Raw genomic sequence first — 18,507 nt, 5'->3', positions numbered from 1 at the left:
TATATTCTTTTTTTTAAAGCAAAAATTCACTTGAGATTTGGGATTGATAGAGGAGGTTAAAACCGCTTTCCACCATTACGTGAGTGGCCACTATAGAGGTCAAATCAATTAGTGGAAGTGAAAATAAGAAGTTCAGAAAATGCCGAAGTACATAAACCCGGCCATTTGAGAGGATTTTCTGAAGCATTGGACGAAATCGAAAACAAAAATCTCAGTCCAAAACCAACTCCAGTAACCGGCGTAGCCAGCGTGGCGGAAAAGGGGCTTATGTCCACAACCTGAGGTCGACTAGTTTACATTCCTGGAAACTTCAGCTAGTAAATTTTAATATTCTTATTCAAAATAATATATTAATCTCTATTGTTTTTAAATTGCATCAAAGATAGTAATCCCATCGATGATTTCGAGCTATTGAAATCTGGCCACACCAACATGAACATTGCTGAAATTAAAGATCCAATTATAAAGGACGTCATCCAGCTGGTCTAGTCCCCAGCAGACGACTTCATTTTAATCCAGACTTCTCAGTCTGAAGATGGATCTTCTGCTTGCTTGATTTTACCTCATCGAAGTTCCTTACAAGTGGGGTTGCAACAACTGTGATTGATTTGGAAACCTTAAGATGCAATTGTTGAAGACCTTAGTAGTTTTCATAATCTATCACTATAATAAAATAACTTACGGTACAAGTCAAAAATAGGACTATTCACTAAATACATAATTTTTTATAAATAATTTACTATATTCAGTGAACTCGTAAACCAGAAATTTGGTTATGATTACAAACCGACTAGTAGAAAATAACTCAAATTAACTGTTTCCTAAGAGCATCTTTAACCCTAAGAACCCAAAGAGGGTTCTTAATTTTTTTTTTTCTGATTTAAAAAAAAAAAATTAAAAACTAACCAATCGTGGGCCGCCACGTGTCAGTGGAGTCCGCGAACAGTGCAAGAACCAAGCTCTTAAACAAAAGGTTTAGGAGCAACTCTTAAGTTTTTTGTGGGTCCCACCTCTTAAGAACCTTCCTAAGAGGTGTGGATAATCATGCTCTAAGTAGTTTCGTTCGAATCACAACTCGACACGTTCCGGTAGTACATATTCGGTCTCAATGAGAATCGAGAGCCGTTCTCAGCCTTTGACGATTATCCTGGGAATGTGAGATTGACCTCACTGCTCTGAATGCTAGGACTTCCTAAATCATTTATGGTATAGCTAGCTCCCGATGAAATTGTCTAAACTCGTAATCATCCCCCTGACACTGAACCTCCAGACGAAGTGAAAGAGAAAGAGGGTAAAAGGCATTTTGACGTACACCCACACCTTCGTTAACAAAGTCAGGCCTGGCCGCGACACCAAACACTAATCTAGATACTCTAATGAATTTCAGAAAGCAGCCAAGAACATTATCAATCGCAAACCAAATGATTTACCATCGAGACACTAGGATGTGAAACATGGCTCAAAAGTGACACCGCCACGACCGAAACCACAGTTAAAACGCCTTTGGCTGACCTCGAGAACCAAAGATCGGATGCCTGTGACTCGTTACGCATTCCCCAGGTATTGACGGTGAAGCAGCAGAACAATAAAACCTAGAGTCAAACTCCTATAAGGAAGGTCGTCGCCACCGAGCAGAGGAACTATAAAGTGATAATCAACAAGGAATCTGAAGTGAGAAAGGTCCATCGAGCAGCTACGAAAATTCTATAGACGACCATCTTTCGACGAACTCAACAGACCCTAACGAGCTGGAGCCAGGACCGGGTACCATCACTGCATGCATACGACGGTCCACAACTCACCTCTGTGATAACTAATCGCCAGAGCTCACCTAGCTTGAACGAATAGGAAGCGCATCTCCACAACACTATAGAGATCGGGAGAACCAAACGCCAAAGCCCACCGCCACCTCAGAGCAAACTACAATAGCATCGCAACTGCCAAATAGAGGAGTCAACCCGACTTTGACGACAAACACTTTCTCTTCTTCCTCTCGACAACTAGAGCTGGAAATTTTAGTTTTTACCCTCGGGTCCCGCTCCGTTTGACCCGCTGCCGGCGGGTGCGGGTTGGTCGATTTTGAATCACGGGTACCCGCTAACCGCAAAAAAATAATATATATTTTCGTAAAAAATATATAAAATGCTATAAATTCTGAAAATAATATATAATTTAATTATTTTATTAGAAAATAAGTATTATATAATTAAAATAATTATTTTATTAAAATTTATATTATCCGCGGATCCCGTGGGTTACCCGCAAACTTGGGCGGGGCGGGTGCGGGTATGTGAATCTTTCTTTGCGGCTCATGCGGGTCGAAGTTTTGAGTAAAAAAAATGAGTCGACCCGCGGGTTGGCAGGGCGTGCGGAGCGGGTTGACCCGCGAACCCAGCTCTATCGACAACCATGCAGCTGAGTATAGATACCACAAGACAGATCTGAGGATGCTAATAGAATTGAGCCAAACCCTAAAAAAGAGCCCCTCCAACGAAACCACGCGATTCCTCTACGCCTGAACTTCAGAGCAAGCGAGTCGCCGCCCGTATGTATGAAGAATCCTCGCGAGCGGAGCAATTTCCGGAGAAGAAACCCGGAGCAAAGTCGAGAGAAAGATGAAGCAGGTAGAGAGACTGTAGAGGAGCGAAGCAAGAAGAGGCGAGGAGAGAAATGTTGCCTCCGGCTCCTGCGTTGCGTTATAACCTTGCTCGCAGTCCGAGAGATATATAGAGAGTTAGGTGAGAGGAGAGAGAATACTTTTCAGTTAAATACATAACTTTGATATATCATATACACAAAATCCAATTTACATTCTCACAAGTTACCACACGTTAAACTTTACAAACACATATAATACAGAACACATACAATAAATCATTACATAACCAATTAAGAATCATCATCTTTAGTTACCTATTTAATCCCCACCTCCTCCAAAACCACCCAGTAACCGTCGCAGCCTCCGTCTCCACCACCACAACAACAGCCTCCTGAGTAAAGAACATAACCTTTGAATCATCGCGATCGTATTTAGCAAGACAACCACATATCGTAACTGAAGATGTATATTATGTATCAGTTCGTGAAGTACTACATGAGGTAGTACATGTGTGTGTCATGAAGATGAGCTTGGTTGAAGTTCGTGTTATGTGATGTCTGTGGGCTTGTTAAGCTTGGAGAAGAAGCAATATGTTTATTGAAAGATTTACATTAAGTGTAAATGATATTACTTGAAGAGGAAAAGGCAAGAGAGTTATTCCTTGGGAGAAAAAGGAAAGTTGCTTAAGTTGCTTTTAGAAGAACTTGGACAGCAAGTTCTGGTTATGTATACATGGAGGACGTGCCTCTATGGTAAGAGTTGTCTCTGCAAAAGAAGAAAACGGAGAGATCATTGTTTGGTGCTTGTGTGATCAAGCTTTTGGTGTTGCTGCTCTGCGCTAGGTGCTGACGTAGTTGATGAAGTACTTCCGAGGAGTTGGAAGATTGAAGTCTAGATTCAGGGGGAGTTTAGCTCGGGATCGGAAAGATTCTGATAAACAAAAGTCTAGGCTCTAGAGTGAGTTTTAGCTTAGGATTGGGGTAATCCTAAAGAATTCTTGTAATAGAAAAGATTGGTGTAAGATTTTCTTGTTCTAGTGAATTCGAAAAGAGAAAAGCTTGTGTCTTGTTTATTTCTGCATTTTACTCTGGCCTCACTGCATTAACAGTAGTAAGGTCAATAGTAAAATCTTGTGTAAATAAAAAAAAAATCTTGTGTAAGTTTTTTTTCTTCTGATAAATAATTAAATACTGATAAGTTTATAATGATATTATGGCATTTTATATAGTTTATTCCCTTTTTTTGTAACTGAAGTTTATTCCCATTTTTGATGTACAATATTCATATATATATATATATCCATCTGCTTACAAGATTACGACATAGCCGTGTTTTATTAGAGATACACGAAATTTCCATCTTTATTAGTTGAAAAACCAAATACAAGAGTGAGATCTTCGTTTATAAAATATAGGTCGAATAGTTGAAATTCCAAGGAAGCAGCACATTTACATTATTATTATTAATTTCTTTGAGAAAAAAAAATTACATTATTTAATGAGTTTAATATTCATTAATACGTGCAACCACAACCAAAGATCAATAAGATTTTATATTGAAATCTTCTGTGAAATTGCATATTGAAATATTCTATGCAAAAAATTATATGGTTGAAAGTTTTATATATATTGTAAATAAGACTTCGTGGGTTTGATCTATAATTTTGATCAAATAAGGTAAATTTGCATCAAACAAAAAATCCACTTAGCATAAAATCCTTTTAAATAACTGTAGTTATATATTCTTCGATGAGTCGAGCGTCTAGTGTAATATAATAAACTAAAATTTCTGCAACACAAATTATTCACATTTCCACAGTTTTGTTTTTCAAATATAAACAAATTGTTTATTCACTTGTATATGAACCATGTTATTTGAATTTATATACATTAAATTTTGAAGATCATATGTTAAAATCGACATACAGATAAATCCAACACACTACGCAGAAGAAAAATAATCACATTTCACTACGAAACATCATGTCTTCATTATAACTAGCAGCCGCCGCCACATCCACCACCGCAACCTGCGACACCGCCAGCGTCTTTACCAAAGCGTTTACGACGGCCTGAAGCCTTTACTGGCGGCCTCGGAGACGGCCGTGGCTTTTTCTTCTCCGTTTTGGCCACTTTGGGTGGAGGAGGAGACGCTGGAACTTTCTTGCCCGTTTCAACCACTTGCGGTGGAGGCGCCGACGGTCTTATTTTTGTGCAGCTGATGAAACAGCAGAACATGCGAAACATCACCATCGTTGTAGCGAAACTGAATGTGAAAGTATTCTGATACGTGTAAATGATGCATCGAGCCTTCATACATATATAGGTATACCAAAATTTCCGTTGACTTTTGTGTATTTTGGTAAAATTTTTTTTTGATAAAACAAAAATTTGGACAATTTTTCTATTTGTGCGTGTCATCCTTGTGCAGGAGCCATGCTACTCTTTTTTTATCGTTCCAATTTTATCGGATGTCTCCGAAGGGACGTGTATTTTGGTAAACTTGGCGACATGAACCGATAAACTTGCCGAGATCTGCCACATGGCCTATATATTATATATATGGTCTTTCTTTAGCACACTATATAATAATGTATAAACAGATTAGGCTGATTGGTATATTAAAAATGTGATTGATGAAGACAATATATTTGGTCTTTAAAGTAGGGAAGAAAAGTTGAGGAGGACCACCACCTAACCATGTTGCAGAAATTGTATAAAACGGTCCATGCTATATATATATATCATTAATTGTGTATTATATTCGTTGTTTAGCTAACAGCTGTGACAAAAAAAAGCTAACAGCTGTACTTGATATATTAAAATATTTAAAACAACCACTGGATATACTGACGGGAGAAAATATCAATTTCAACCTCAACAATTTCTCTACTGTTTTATCTACCTAAACTTTGTTACAATACCTATTTTATTTCCAACTACCAATTATTTCAAATAAATGATCTGAACAATAAAATTCAAACCGAAATCAACTTTGACCAAAATGATATTGGTCAAACCATTTATAAAAATAAAAGATACAACTTAAAACCGAAAAAACTATAAAGACCCAAAACCTAAGAATATAACCAAAACCCCAAGAAAAACTATAAATAACTAAAAAGGACTTTTAACATAAAAACCCCTCAAGTATGTTTTATTAGGGTATAAACCCCTCAATTAAAGATTCAACGCATAAACTCTTCAATTCAGTTTGTTCAACGAATCGACCCCTTCCGTTAGTTATACTGTTTAACAATACGATGTGTTTTGATTATTTTGTAAACTATATGATTTCTTAATAAAACAGCACAACCTTAACTTAAAACAACAAGTAGTTTAATCTCACGACTTGTAACCTCTCTAAATCCCTACGTGTTCCAAAAAATTCCCATATTATTAAGACACATAGATGACAAATCCTAGTTTCTCAGCCTGAGGGATTTTTGAGTTTTAATTGTGTCGACAGAGGGTTAGATAATCATTTTGTGTTTCGTGTGTCCTGTGTCAAAATTGTAAAACAAAGAGTCAAGGATTTGTGAGATAAACAGAAGAAAGAGGGTGAAAGAGTTGTCTGCGATTGGAGTTTGGTGTTTCATTTTGTTATTAAGACTTATATATATGTTATGAACTGTCTTCGCTTCTCTCGTGCAACTGAAAGCTTTGGACAAATTTGGTCCATTTTACAATTCTTGTAATCTTGTTACTACTCTTGTACGTACACGACAAGGCAATATATAGGCTTTAGTGAAAGATGATTCATTTGCATACATACAAGGTTTCAAGCTCGTGTTCTCTATAAGTACTGAATAGCAATAATTTTTTTTTCTAACATTTGTAATTCTTAGTAGTTAACACGACATAAGCAAATGTTAAAAAAAAAATCGACATAAGCATAATACACAAATCACTTGAGCATAAGATATACAAAGTTGTGATGTTTTTTTGGTCATTTAAAGAACGATGTGTTTTATACTTAACTGCGACTCACAGCTTTTAACGTCAATAATGACTGAGGGGTTGATTCCTTAAACAAACTGACTTGAGGGATTTATACATTGAATCATTAATTGAGGGGTTTATATCTAAACAAAACATACTTGAGGGTTTTTTACGCCAAAAACCCAACTAAAAATTTTAAAATATACTTGAAACCCCGGATACTCAAAAACAAAACATATTCAAATAACCATAAACTTAAATATATTAAGGTTTTTAGTAATAAAACTTCCAACTAAAGATGGGTCGTAAAACAACCTCTGAACTAAAAATTACTCAAATCCTCAACTTTAATTTCATTAATGTATGTCATCCTCTGTCAACAATATTGTAACGGAGGGAGACAAACGTTAAAGAAATTAAAGTTGGGTATTTCTTTTGTTAAATTTTTAGTTGATGAGTTGTTTTACGATTCATATTTATAGTTGGTGAGTTTTATTACAAAACTGAATGTTTTAAAACTTTTACTATCACTTATGTATTGTTTAAAAATCTTATAATCGACTTATAAGCCTATAAAACTAATATATAAATTCTTATACATTACTTTATCATTTTATAACCAATTTATAAAGCTCTATACATATCATAATATTCTTACAAATAACTAATAAGCCTTAACAATGATTTATAAGCTTTTAGAATTCATGCTACTTGTTAAGGTAAAATGATGCAAGATTATTCATGATACTACGGAAACATATATAAAGTAAAACAATTAAACAAGAAGAGTAAATCCAATAAATACTTTTTATCAAAATATATCCAAAACCTAAAATATACAGAAAACCCATGAAATAAAAACCCAAGATTTTTAAATATATTGTGATACCAAAATAAATATATGTTATAAAACATGTTAATCTTTAATTGTGTATAACATTAATATATTTTCATGTTTAAGATTATATAAAACACACAAATATAATATATAAACTTAATATACTGTAATTTTCATCAAAATTATGAATATAAATGATATTTATAAAATTTTAGATCAAATAAACAAATAAAAATATTATTTAAAAAAAAAAGATTAGGCGGCTAGGCGGTTATTTAGGCGGTCTAGGCGGAAAAAATCGGATATCCGATTTTTTAAACCGATTTGGCATAAATCGGGGCGGAAGAGTGACGCGTAGCGCCTAGACGGCTAGGCGGTCGATTTTTAGAACATGGATTATTTCATTAGAAAGTTTAGGGATGATCCACGTTACATTAATTGCAAATAACATAAATTAACATAAGATGAATGTTACTGAATCCGCTGGATAATCAGCAATCACAGAGTTAAACAAAATACTTAAATCTTGGCGAAAACTATGAAGAAATAAATATCAATACAATATATTTTTGGAAAAAATCAAATTTTATCAACTATTCAGCCCCCACAGCCACCACTACTGCAACCACCACCACCAAAATCGCAAAATGTTGCCGAAGTAGAAGAAGCTGTCATAACAGCGAAACCGCCATCATCTCTCTTACCCTGAAGCTCTCCCAAATTTTTAGGCGTCTTGTTGACCAAGCTATTATCTACGGAGTATGGAGCGACTGGAACAACATGCTTCACAATGGTGCCCCTTCCACCCCTCGAGCGATCTTTAGGAGAACCGACCGTAAAATGCACGACACCTCATTTGATTGGGGAGTCCATTCCATCGTAAACATAAATTTACATTTGTTCGAAAATGTTATAGTATGTTTGGAAGATAAAGTATGCATACACTGTGGTGATATTTTAATGTTAATCAAATACCCTTTTCGGCTTTTGAGATTAGTGACTAGCGTATGAGAATGACTGACAACAATGTGGAATATCAAGAAAGGATTTACATAATAGATATTAATTCCATACTTATTCTTGAACCTCAACAACCAATAAAATTATGTTATTTCATATTCGATATCTTTTAAATAAGAAAACAAAATATTGTCAAATTATATTATGTTTTTAAAGTTAAAAGATAAAAATAAATAAATAAAAAATAATAGTAATTACAAAAAAAAAATATTTTTAACGTCGCTAGCAAAACACTAAACCCTAAATCCTAAACTTTAAACCTTTGGATAAACCCTAAACCCTTGGATAAATCCTAAACTCTAAATCAAAAACACTGAACACTAAAACACTAAAGGGTTTAGTTTAGGATTTAAGATTTAGGGTTTTAGTGTTTAATGTTTATATTTAGAGTTTATGATTTATCCAAGAGTTTAGGGTTTAGGTATTAGGATTTAGGGTTTAGTGTTTTGCTGACGACATTAAATTTTTTTTTCATTTTCTTATTTTAAAAACATAATATAACTTGACAATATTTTGTTTCTATTTCTAAGAGATATCAAATTTGAAATAATGAAATTATATTGGTTGATGAACCTAAAGATTTACCCTATGGGTAAACCTAAGAATAACTCTTAATTCCACGGTAACTAATACGATAGGCGTGTTTTCTTTTCGAGTGAATATGGATGTCAAACATCTCGGTAAGGACAAACGTTAATTACATTATGGATTTATTAAAAATATGTGAACAAAGCTTTGTGCCCTTTTGCTAGATTGGATTAGGCAATCTCGCCATTAGCAATAACTGCGTGCCTAAAGCCTTCTCATCTTATATTTTCCTATAACCTTGCCACCGATTTTGGCCTTGGCATGAATTTATTCAAACGTTATTTATCTTGTACTTTTTATATTTATCTTTTATATCACATGTTTCAAATGTTTGTACCGATGCTTTATAAAGCTCGAGCATGCGGTGATGTGTTCTCGTATGTCGACAGTATAATTCTTAGTTGGTTAGCTCGTGAACCAAAACCTTTTTGAGTAATCATAAAAATATATAAAATATGATAGTTTATCAATATAATATACATTTTTTGGTCAAATATAATACATATATATATATATATATATATATATATATAAATCAACTTTGTCGCTTATTTTTTTTCCTTGAAGAACATGATTTTGTCCAAATTTCTGGTTTAAAGTTGGTTTCTTGAAGTGAACATAAAAAAATAATTGGTTTCTTGAAATTGAAGATACATACTGTTAATGTCAAATTTATCTACTGCATAAATTATAGGGAAATTTGAGCATACAACAAAAAAAAAATCTATATTTCACCAACTAACCATATGACTCTCTTTCTCTCCTCATTTCTATTTCTATCTCTCTCTATTCTCCTACTACAAAACTAAAATTTTTTCCGATATAATCATTCAGCAAATTGACCCTAAATTATATCACACAATAATACATGGGAATATCTTCCAAGAAATACATTTAGGTTAATATTTTTAAATGCGTTTGCAAGTTTTGCATAAAAATAATTTTTCCACAAGCTCTAGACAAATTTTGAATCGCTGATCTAGTCTCTCTTATGCAAATGTTCGTACAAAGTCTTTTGAACAGTTTCTGTCTTAGCCTCTAAGTGTTTTATCTCACTTTACAAGAACTAACAAAATTCTCCCAGCTAGAAACTCTATTTGTGTGTTAACTGCACATACAATATGCTCACGTCTCGTTATATTTAGGGGCAACCCTAAAATCAAAGATCTACAAATCTAAATTTGTTTTTTGTGTTTCTTCAGCAGATAAGTCAAGCTTTCTTTTCGTAAAAAAAAATACATTAATCACTCTAAACAACTTTCCTCAAGCTTCTCCAAAATCAATCTTCCTTTTAGTGATCGCATTTTGATAACCACTCCATTCAGCTCTACATCATACCTTTCCTTTATCCATCATACCTATGATGAACTAGTTTCAGCTTTCCTCTCTGACTGTACATCTTCGCATATATGCATTGTGAGACAAACATATGACAAGACAGTTCCAAAAAACAACATAGGACAAAAAAAAAATCATACACATCAGATATAGTATCCCAATCCCAATGTGAGTTGTTGACTCCAGTTGCGGGTTTTGGATACAAGATCGTCCCATTTAGAAATCTGAATACGTTTTTGGATCACATTAGTATCGCGATACACTCATGATGAAGATAGACCGTGATGCTATGATACTATAACAAGAACTTGAATGTTGAGAGGAAGAATACAAAGTGGGGAGAGAAAAAGTGTATTATCAAGATATTAAACTCTAAGACTATACAATAATTTTGTTATATACAATTATTAGCTTTATCTAACATAACTCATATGATACTATCAAACTCTATAAGTAAAATCCTCATGATAATAATTATGTTTGTAATTAAAATATTTATGATGCTAAAATATTATTTTATACATGTCAATTTTAGGATCTTCAACAAGAAAAATAAAATGTCAAACATGATCCGAAAAACATAACAAGAAATATAATTGGTAAAATATGTTGTGGGTTCTATGTTTAAGTATGTTAAAAATTAAAAACTTTAAAAATTGATGAGTGTGATAGAGTTGATAATGAGAATAGGAGAAAAGGATACTGAAAAGGGGGTCTCATGATGTGGATGGTTTTAACATTAGAAAGGAATATGAGGTTTTAGATGTTGATGATCCTGCAAATTGGCAAAACACTGATTAGAGATTAAAAGATTATATGGTTGAAAAGAGTCTAGTGGTAAGACAACATTCCGAAGAATGCTATTGGTAGACATCTTTCCAATATATATTACAAAAGAGAACTAAAAATGGAGATAGACAATATGTAGATTGGTTGTTCTCTTCAAAAGTATCAGACAGTGTATTGATTTTGTAGTAAGTTGTTTGGTCGAGAACAAGATGCAAGTCAATTGTTAAGCATAAGGTTAACAATTTGGAAAATATGAGTATCCGATTTGGTCAACATAAAACTAACCACTATTACATTGTATGTATCAGTCAGTGGATGGAACTAGTAATGATTCTTATACATTACTTTATCATTTTATAACCAATTTATAAAGCTCTATACATATCGTAATATTCTTACAAATAACTAATAAGCCTTAACAATGATTTATAAGCTTTTAGAATTCATGCTACTTGTTAAGGTAAAATGATGCAAGATTATTCATGATACTACGGAAACATATATAAAGTAAAACAATTAAACAAGAAGAGTAAATCCAATAAATACTTTTTATCAAAATATATCCAAAACCTAAAATATACAGAAAACCCATGAAATAAAAACCCAAGATTTTTAAATATATTGTGATACCAAAATAAATAATAAATTAGATTATTCATGTATTTGATTGAGTAAAATAGACATATGTAAACCTAGGTCATGTACTCTCGGTATTTTGGACATTGTTTATGTTCTGGTTCCTAACAGAAAAATGATCCTATCCTCAAATTATAAAAATTATATATATGTTAGTTTCAGATATAGTTTTTGTTTTTGATATATTTTTGGTATGCTGAATGTTTATAGCTTATCACTGATTTTTGGGTATATTTTGATTTTGTGTATATTTTTAATGTTTTCTGGCTATCCAAATTTGTCACGGATTTTAGGATATAATATTTTTTTGGTGTTTTGAATTATCAAATGCTTTTTTGATATTTATAGATGGTTGACCAACATTATTTTGGTCAATTTCTGCTTAAATGTGATAGTCCGAGTAATTTATTTGAAATAATTAATAATATGAGATAAAATAAGCACAATAACAAAGTTTAAGTAAAAAAAGCACGACAGAAATTGTTCGGTTGGAATTAACCCTTTTTCCTTTACTGAAGACACTAAGTGGAACCATTTAACAGATTGGTTTGTATGATGGATGCTTTTAAGACTGCATTCTGAAATCTTGATTATGCATACAGTGAATTCATTTGCTAGTAATGATAGAAATGATCCTATAATTCACTGGCCGGCAGCCTGGCATAATAAATCTTCATTAATTTTAGCAAAAAAGAAAGAAAAATAAAACTATAGTAACTCCACCTGTAATCCCGTAGATATGAATATAGTTTTTTAGCAATTAAATTAACTTGGTAAATGCAAATTATAGATAATCGAACCCATTACTCTTCGTGACTTCGCCCATCTATGGCTTCATTAACCACTAGCCTAATTAAAGATTTGTACCTATAGTATTATTTCCCCTGTTCGGGAACGCGCTAGGCGCTAGTCTGGCGGTCGGGTTGGACCTAGCGCCTAAAGAGAAAATCGGGGATTAATCGGAAACTATGCCGGGTGAAATTTTTAGATGGTTTATTATGTTATAAAACATGTTAATCTTTAATTGTGTATAACATTAATATATTTTCATGTTTAAGATTATATAAAACACACAAATATAATATATAAACTTAATATACTGTAATTTTCATCAAAATTATGAATATAAATGATATTTATAAAATTTTAGATCAAATAAACAAATAAAAATATTATTTAAAAAAAAAAGATTAGGCGGCTAGGCGGTTATTTAGGCGGTCTAGGCGGAAAAAATCGGATATCCGATTTTTTAAACCGATTTGGCATAAATCGGGGCGGAAGAGTGACGCGTAGCGCCTAGACGGCTAGGCGGTCGATTTTTAGAACATGGATTATTTCATTAGAAAGTTTAGGGATGATCCACGTTACATTAATTGCAAATAACATAAATTAACATAAGATGAATGTTACTGAATCCGCTGGATAATCAGCAATCACAGAGTTAAACAAAATACTTAAATCTTGGCGAAAACTATGAAGAAATAAATATCAATACAATATATCTTTGGAAAAAATCAAATTTTATCAACTATTCAGCCCCCACAGCCACCACCACAACCACCACAGCCACCACTACTGCAACCACCACCACCAAAATCGCAAAATGTTGCCGAAGTAGAAGAAGCTGTCATAACAGCGAAACCGCCATCATCTCTCTTACCCTGAAGCTCTCCCAAATTTTTAGGCGTCTTGTTGACCAAGCTATTATCTACGGAGTATGGAGCGACTGGAACAACATGCTTCACAATGGTGCCCCTTCCACCCCTCGAGCGATCTTTAGGAGAACCGACCGTAAAATGCACGACACCTCATTAGCCAAGGCCCAAAAGAATCAAAAAGCTCTTGGTGATCTAGTGTTGCTTGGTACCACCATTTTTTAAAAAACTTTTTTGAAAGAAAATCTCAATGTTTTTTTTTACTGAAGAAAACAGCAATGTTATAGTAAAGAAGACTTATTTGTAATAAACTTCCTCAATTTTTTTTTGAATATGAATTTCAGTAAATGAAATGAGAGGGTTTTATAAGGTATTACAAAAGTCGGCTTAACCGGAAAAGTTTTTATCATTGCAAAATAAGAAAAAAGAAAAAACAAGTAAGAACCTAGACTTAGTCGAAAGTGAGCTAAGTTTCTCATTTCTTAATAATCTTACCATTGTCCACATGAATTCCACTTTGCTGATGTGTAGGATCACTGACTATCATCCGTCGTTGAACCTGTGGCGGCTCCGGCAATCGAAGTTTCTGCTTTTTATTAATGCAAATGGAACAATATATCAAAAGAACCACTCCCCCAACCAAAACACTGGCGATAACTACTATAACAATAGTTTTGAAGTGATCATCCATTTTTTTATAAATTTTGTTTGTTTGTTTCGTTGACAAACGCTAAATTGAAGAGTGAAGAAAAAGAAGTTGCAGAGATAAAGAGAGATAAACGAACAATTAATAAGGTAGTTGATTTAATTCAGTTCAAGATCAAAGTTTCTGGAGTCCTAATGAATGTAGATAGTCTATTTTCAGAAAACATACAAATGCATCATCAATATGGAGGTCCAAGAAGTCTCGACCGCTAGCAATTATTTTGTCCCCGATGTCATTCCACGCGCTCAAAGTGAATGAATTCTATGCATGATCATTTATAGCACATACGTTAATACACTTTTATTTACTAGATTTCGTTCTGTAACAATTGCAATAGTTGATCATTATGTATATACATGGTTTATGCTTTTGAATATGTATTGTTTTCTATAATTTTAACGTAGAAGCGTACAAATTTTTTTTTTTCAAACTTGCGCATACATGATAAATATTCTTAGTTATATATATATATGGTCCAATATCTTACGAGTCTGTTAGAATCACTTTAATTATTTATTAGTATGGATATATATATCAATATAAAATAAAATTATATATATACTAGATGTTTTACCCGCAATGCGGATATAATAATTTTACTAATATGTATCAATAAGTGCATATTAATTAAAATAAACCTTTTGTTCAAAAAAAAATTAAAATAAACCTAAAAACTACTTATATTATGCAATATATAATCATATAGCATAATATACTTATATAGATAAATTATATATATGATGATTCAGTGATGCTAATGATGACTTTAACCGTTATACCATGAAACATTAAAAACAATTTTACTTTTTCATTGAAGAGCAGATTCCAAACTCTCCAATATTACAAAAAAATACTTTTGCCCTACCAAAAACCATAAACGAAAAATCTTTTCTCATTGTTCGTGATATAAATGTGAAATTTTTATTTATAAGAACAATTTGTTTATATGTTACTAGAATTCGGTCTGCCATACGGGCGGGTTAGTTTACACTAATACTATTTTATACTAAATATATTTTAATTTTACAAAACATTTGAAAATGTACTTTTATCTATGTTTATTCTAAGATCATATTGTAAATTTTATGGTGTTGGTTTGAGTTGAAAAGATCACACATTTTTTGTTGTTAGACACAAATTATTAAATTAAAAAAATTAGAAAATGTAATAATCTATATTTTTGATCCCCTATTGTAATGTGATATAGCTGAAGAAAATCTAAAGTAAGAGTGACTAATATTTTTTATTTCTAAGAGTCAGATTTTAATACTGATCATATAAACAAATTATTATTATTAAAAGATAAAATATATGGGCATGCTGTGCGGTTTTAAATGAACCGCTGTATTTGATATAATGATAGTCACGTTTTCTATGGTTTGCATGTATTTTTTAAAAAAATTGCTTATTTACCTTTTGTTTTGTTTTGAAAGTGCGTTATTTTAATTATAGTGATGAATGGGTGAATAATTTGCGGCTGTTACATTTTTTTTTTTTTGAGAAAGGGTTTGCGGTTGTTACATATATGCTTTCAAAGTTCTCATCCTCGCCTCTGGCCAGGGCCGGCTCAATATAACCAAGGGCCCTTGCACAAAAAAAAATTTAGAACCCTAAAGATTAGCTAGTTTTGCAACTAATTGCAGACTCAAGATCACAGTATACACACATTTCTATTTGGTATTTTTTAACTAGAGACGTAGAAATATCATGTTTTTATACTGTCCAAATCTGGACCAGACATGCTAATTTTAAGAAGACTTATTCTTGGGTTCATCCCCTAGGATGAACCTCTAGGTTCACCAACCAATAGGATTGTGTTATTTCATATTTGATATCTTTTAAAAAAGAAAATAAAATATTGTCAAATTATATTATGTTTTTTAAATTAAAAGGTAAAAAAAAAATAGTAGTAATTAAAAAAATATATTTTTAACGTCGTCAGCAAAACATTAAACCCTAAATCCTAATCCCTAAACCCTAATCCCTAAACCCTAAATCCTAAACCCTAAACCCTTGGGTAAACCCTAAACTCTAGGATAACTCCTAAACTCTAAATCAAAATCACTAAACACTAAAACACTCAAGGGTTTACGGTTTAGGATTTAGGGTTTAGGGTTTAGGGTTTAGGGTGTTAGTGTTTTTTTATTTAAAGTTTAGAATTTATCCAAGGGTTTACGGTTTACCTAAGGGTTTAGGATTTACCCAAAGGTTTAGGGTTTAGGGTTTAGGGATTAGGATTTAGGGTTTAGTGTTTTGCTGACGATGTTAAAAATATTATTTTTTAATTATTTTTTCTGTAACTACTATTTTTTTTTTTTAATTTAAAAAACATAATATAACTTGATAATATTTTATTTCCTTTTTTAAAAGATATCGAATTTAAAATAATGAAATTCTATTGGATGGTGAGGTTCAAGAATAACTCTTTTAAAAATCAAGACCCCTAATATTACTAGAATTAGACTAGGCCTTGGGACGGTCACACTGACCGACCTCCCTGTTAAGCCGCCCCTGCCTCTAGCCCCTTTCATATATTGATTCGCTTCGCTTACTTAAAACTGATACATGAAATGAGAGTTAACACTTCGTCTCATAAACCAATAAAAAATTGATTTAATTTGCTTTACGGTTAATGCTCACAACGTCAATCATCAGTATTCCTTTCTTTAGTTTGTGATGTTACAAATTCTTGTTTTTTACAAATTCTTGTTTTTCTCTACTGAAAATCACACCATCTACTTTCCAAAACTATCTTCACATGTTCAGAATCGAACAGTTAAATGATACCTTGTAGATCTAATCTCATCTTACTTTTTTTCTAAATTATCTCATCCTTACTTTATTAAAAAAATATCACCAGTAACAGATCTGACGAATAATAACAGACCCAATTATATATTTGAGAATTCAGTGATTTAATGGTTGATACAGTCATACAACAAAGAGTAATGCAACTTAATTACATAGTCAGACCAAAACATTTCTTGATGCTCACTTAGACAGACGATTTCTCACTTGATGTTTCCTGTTAAATTCTTCAGAAAACGCTTGCTGCCAGTGTAATATAAATAGAAAAAGTCATAGGTGATGGGAACTACAATCTTAATAAAGACCTTGAAGAAAAAAAATTGGTCGTAGAAAGAAGTCAAACCATCATCTATTAACTTCTTCAATACGCTAGCAATCTAGTTGATGGATTCAAGGAGAACGTAACATACAGAGGCAGGAAACTTCAACCACACATACTTAATAGTGTATGGTCTCTCTTAAATTCTTTGATATTAGAAATGTTTACCTCTTTCTCGTAACTTGGCACCAGTACTGTTCCTAGTGCAAATCTGAGCCTTCTTCTTTCAGCTCAGGTGCTTCTTCCCCGTTCCCCTACAGTGACCGTTAAGGCCCACATTGAAGCTGAGTAACTTTTCATGAAAATTACTGCTAGTGCGTCGAACACACTCATGCAAACAAAAGATACATCCCTATACAGGAGTAATGATAGAAGTGGAGTTAATCGTTTTAATGTTTATTAGAGATGAAGCCTATGAAGAGGTCTTCACACAGGGCTTTTTCACTGACCTTTGAATTCTAATAGTTTCCATAACACGTTCTTTGTCGTGTGCGGCATCATTCAACATGTGCCTGATTGCTTTTAGTTTGCCAATAATGTCTTCCCGAGAGAGAAAATGAACATTGTCAACATCAAAATGGTATTTGAATTCTCTGTTTTAGAAGCAAAGGATAGGAGACTAACCAGAAAGATGTATATTGGTGTTTGCCAAAAAGTAATCATTCTTCATTTCGGAACAGGAACAGCTCCATCGGGATATGATTAACAATGATTGAGAAGTAAAAACTGATGAATTTTACAGAGTCGAATACCCTTGTTTATAGGTCAAGATTCGTAACCCTTGAAGAAGGAAATGGTGTATAGAATGAGACGAAGTGGGAATAGTGGGTCGGTGGTGTTAAAGGCTACGTAAATAACTTTGATTGAGTGCAAACAACGGTTACGCCACCGCGTTCCATGGAACATAGAGTAAGTACCAAAGAGAAGAAGATGGTGTGAGTAGGGTTATCCATAAATCTTTCTTGGGCTTTATCCTGATATATTTCGGGCCCAATGGTAAAGAGACCTTTTTTTTTCTTTTTTAAACATGGTAAAGAGACCGGTTTTATTATTTGATCAACTAAATAGCCAATTTATAAACAAGAACGATTTTTTTTAGAAACTCGAGTTTAGGCGTGCCACGTGTCTTCATTTACCTCTTCCTTGCTGATGACGTGGTTGCCGAAGAAAGTCTTCTCTTTTATATACTAAGGGTACGCCGGCGCTACGCGTTTTGTACGTTGGGTTGTCTAATAAGCTGAAAAAGCCATCTCTGATTAAGTTGATGTAT

At 32.9% G+C, this 18,507-nt stretch overlaps 2 protein-coding genes and 1 long non-coding RNA gene across 3 annotated transcripts; all 3 read right to left on the bottom strand.

Moving 5' to 3' along the window:
* Positions 1–4,526: 4,526 nt before the first annotated feature.
* Positions 4,527–5,005, bottom strand: LOC106299736 (PHD finger protein ALFIN-LIKE 9-like). The gene has a single exon (XM_013735768.1). It carries the CDS (start codon positions 4,912–4,914, stop codon positions 4,597–4,599), a length of 318 nt encoding a protein of 105 aa, XP_013591222.1. The 5' UTR covers positions 4,915–5,005; the 3' UTR covers positions 4,527–4,596.
* Positions 5,006–13,281: 8,276 nt separating this feature from the next.
* LOC106297420 lies at positions 13,282–14,173 on the bottom strand. Its single transcript, XM_013733657.1, has 2 exons — positions 13,900–14,173; positions 13,282–13,523 (listed from the first exon to the last, which is right to left on the bottom strand). Exons 1-2 carry the CDS (start codon positions 14,093–14,095, stop codon positions 13,282–13,284), a joined length of 438 nt encoding a protein of 145 aa, XP_013589111.1. The 5' UTR covers positions 14,096–14,173.
* A 2,789-nt stretch (positions 14,174–16,962) lies between these two features.
* Positions 16,963–18,126, bottom strand: LOC106299682. The gene is made up of 4 exons (XR_001261838.1): positions 17,862–18,126; positions 17,687–17,777; positions 17,406–17,491; positions 16,963–17,161 (listed from the first exon to the last, which is right to left on the bottom strand). It is a non-coding gene; the product is annotated as an uncharacterized LOC106299682 (long non-coding RNA).
* Positions 18,127–18,507: the final 381 nt, after the last annotated feature.

The sequence above is a fragment of the Brassica oleracea genome, chromosome C6 (assembly GCF_000695525.1).
Source record: "Brassica oleracea var. oleracea cultivar TO1000 chromosome C6, BOL, whole genome shotgun sequence".
NCBI lineage: Eukaryota > Viridiplantae > Streptophyta > Magnoliopsida > Brassicales > Brassicaceae > Brassica > Brassica oleracea.
Note: the sequence above shows the minus strand (reverse complement) of the source record. Positions and strands in the feature narration are given on the sequence as shown.

Excerpts from the sequence above, each read along its gene's own strand:
- LOC106299736 (XM_013735768.1), bottom strand. The coding sequence starts at position 4,914 with ATGAAGGCTCGATGCATCATTTACACGTATCAGAATACTTTCACATTC.
- LOC106297420 (XM_013733657.1), bottom strand. The coding sequence starts at position 14,095 with ATGGATGATCACTTCAAAACTATTGTTATAGTAGTTATCGCCAGTGTT. Across the intron at positions 13,524-13,899 it reads TGGAATTCATGTGGACAATG|ATCGCTCGAGGGGTGGAAGG; the intron begins GTAAGATTATTA and ends GTTCTCCTAAAG.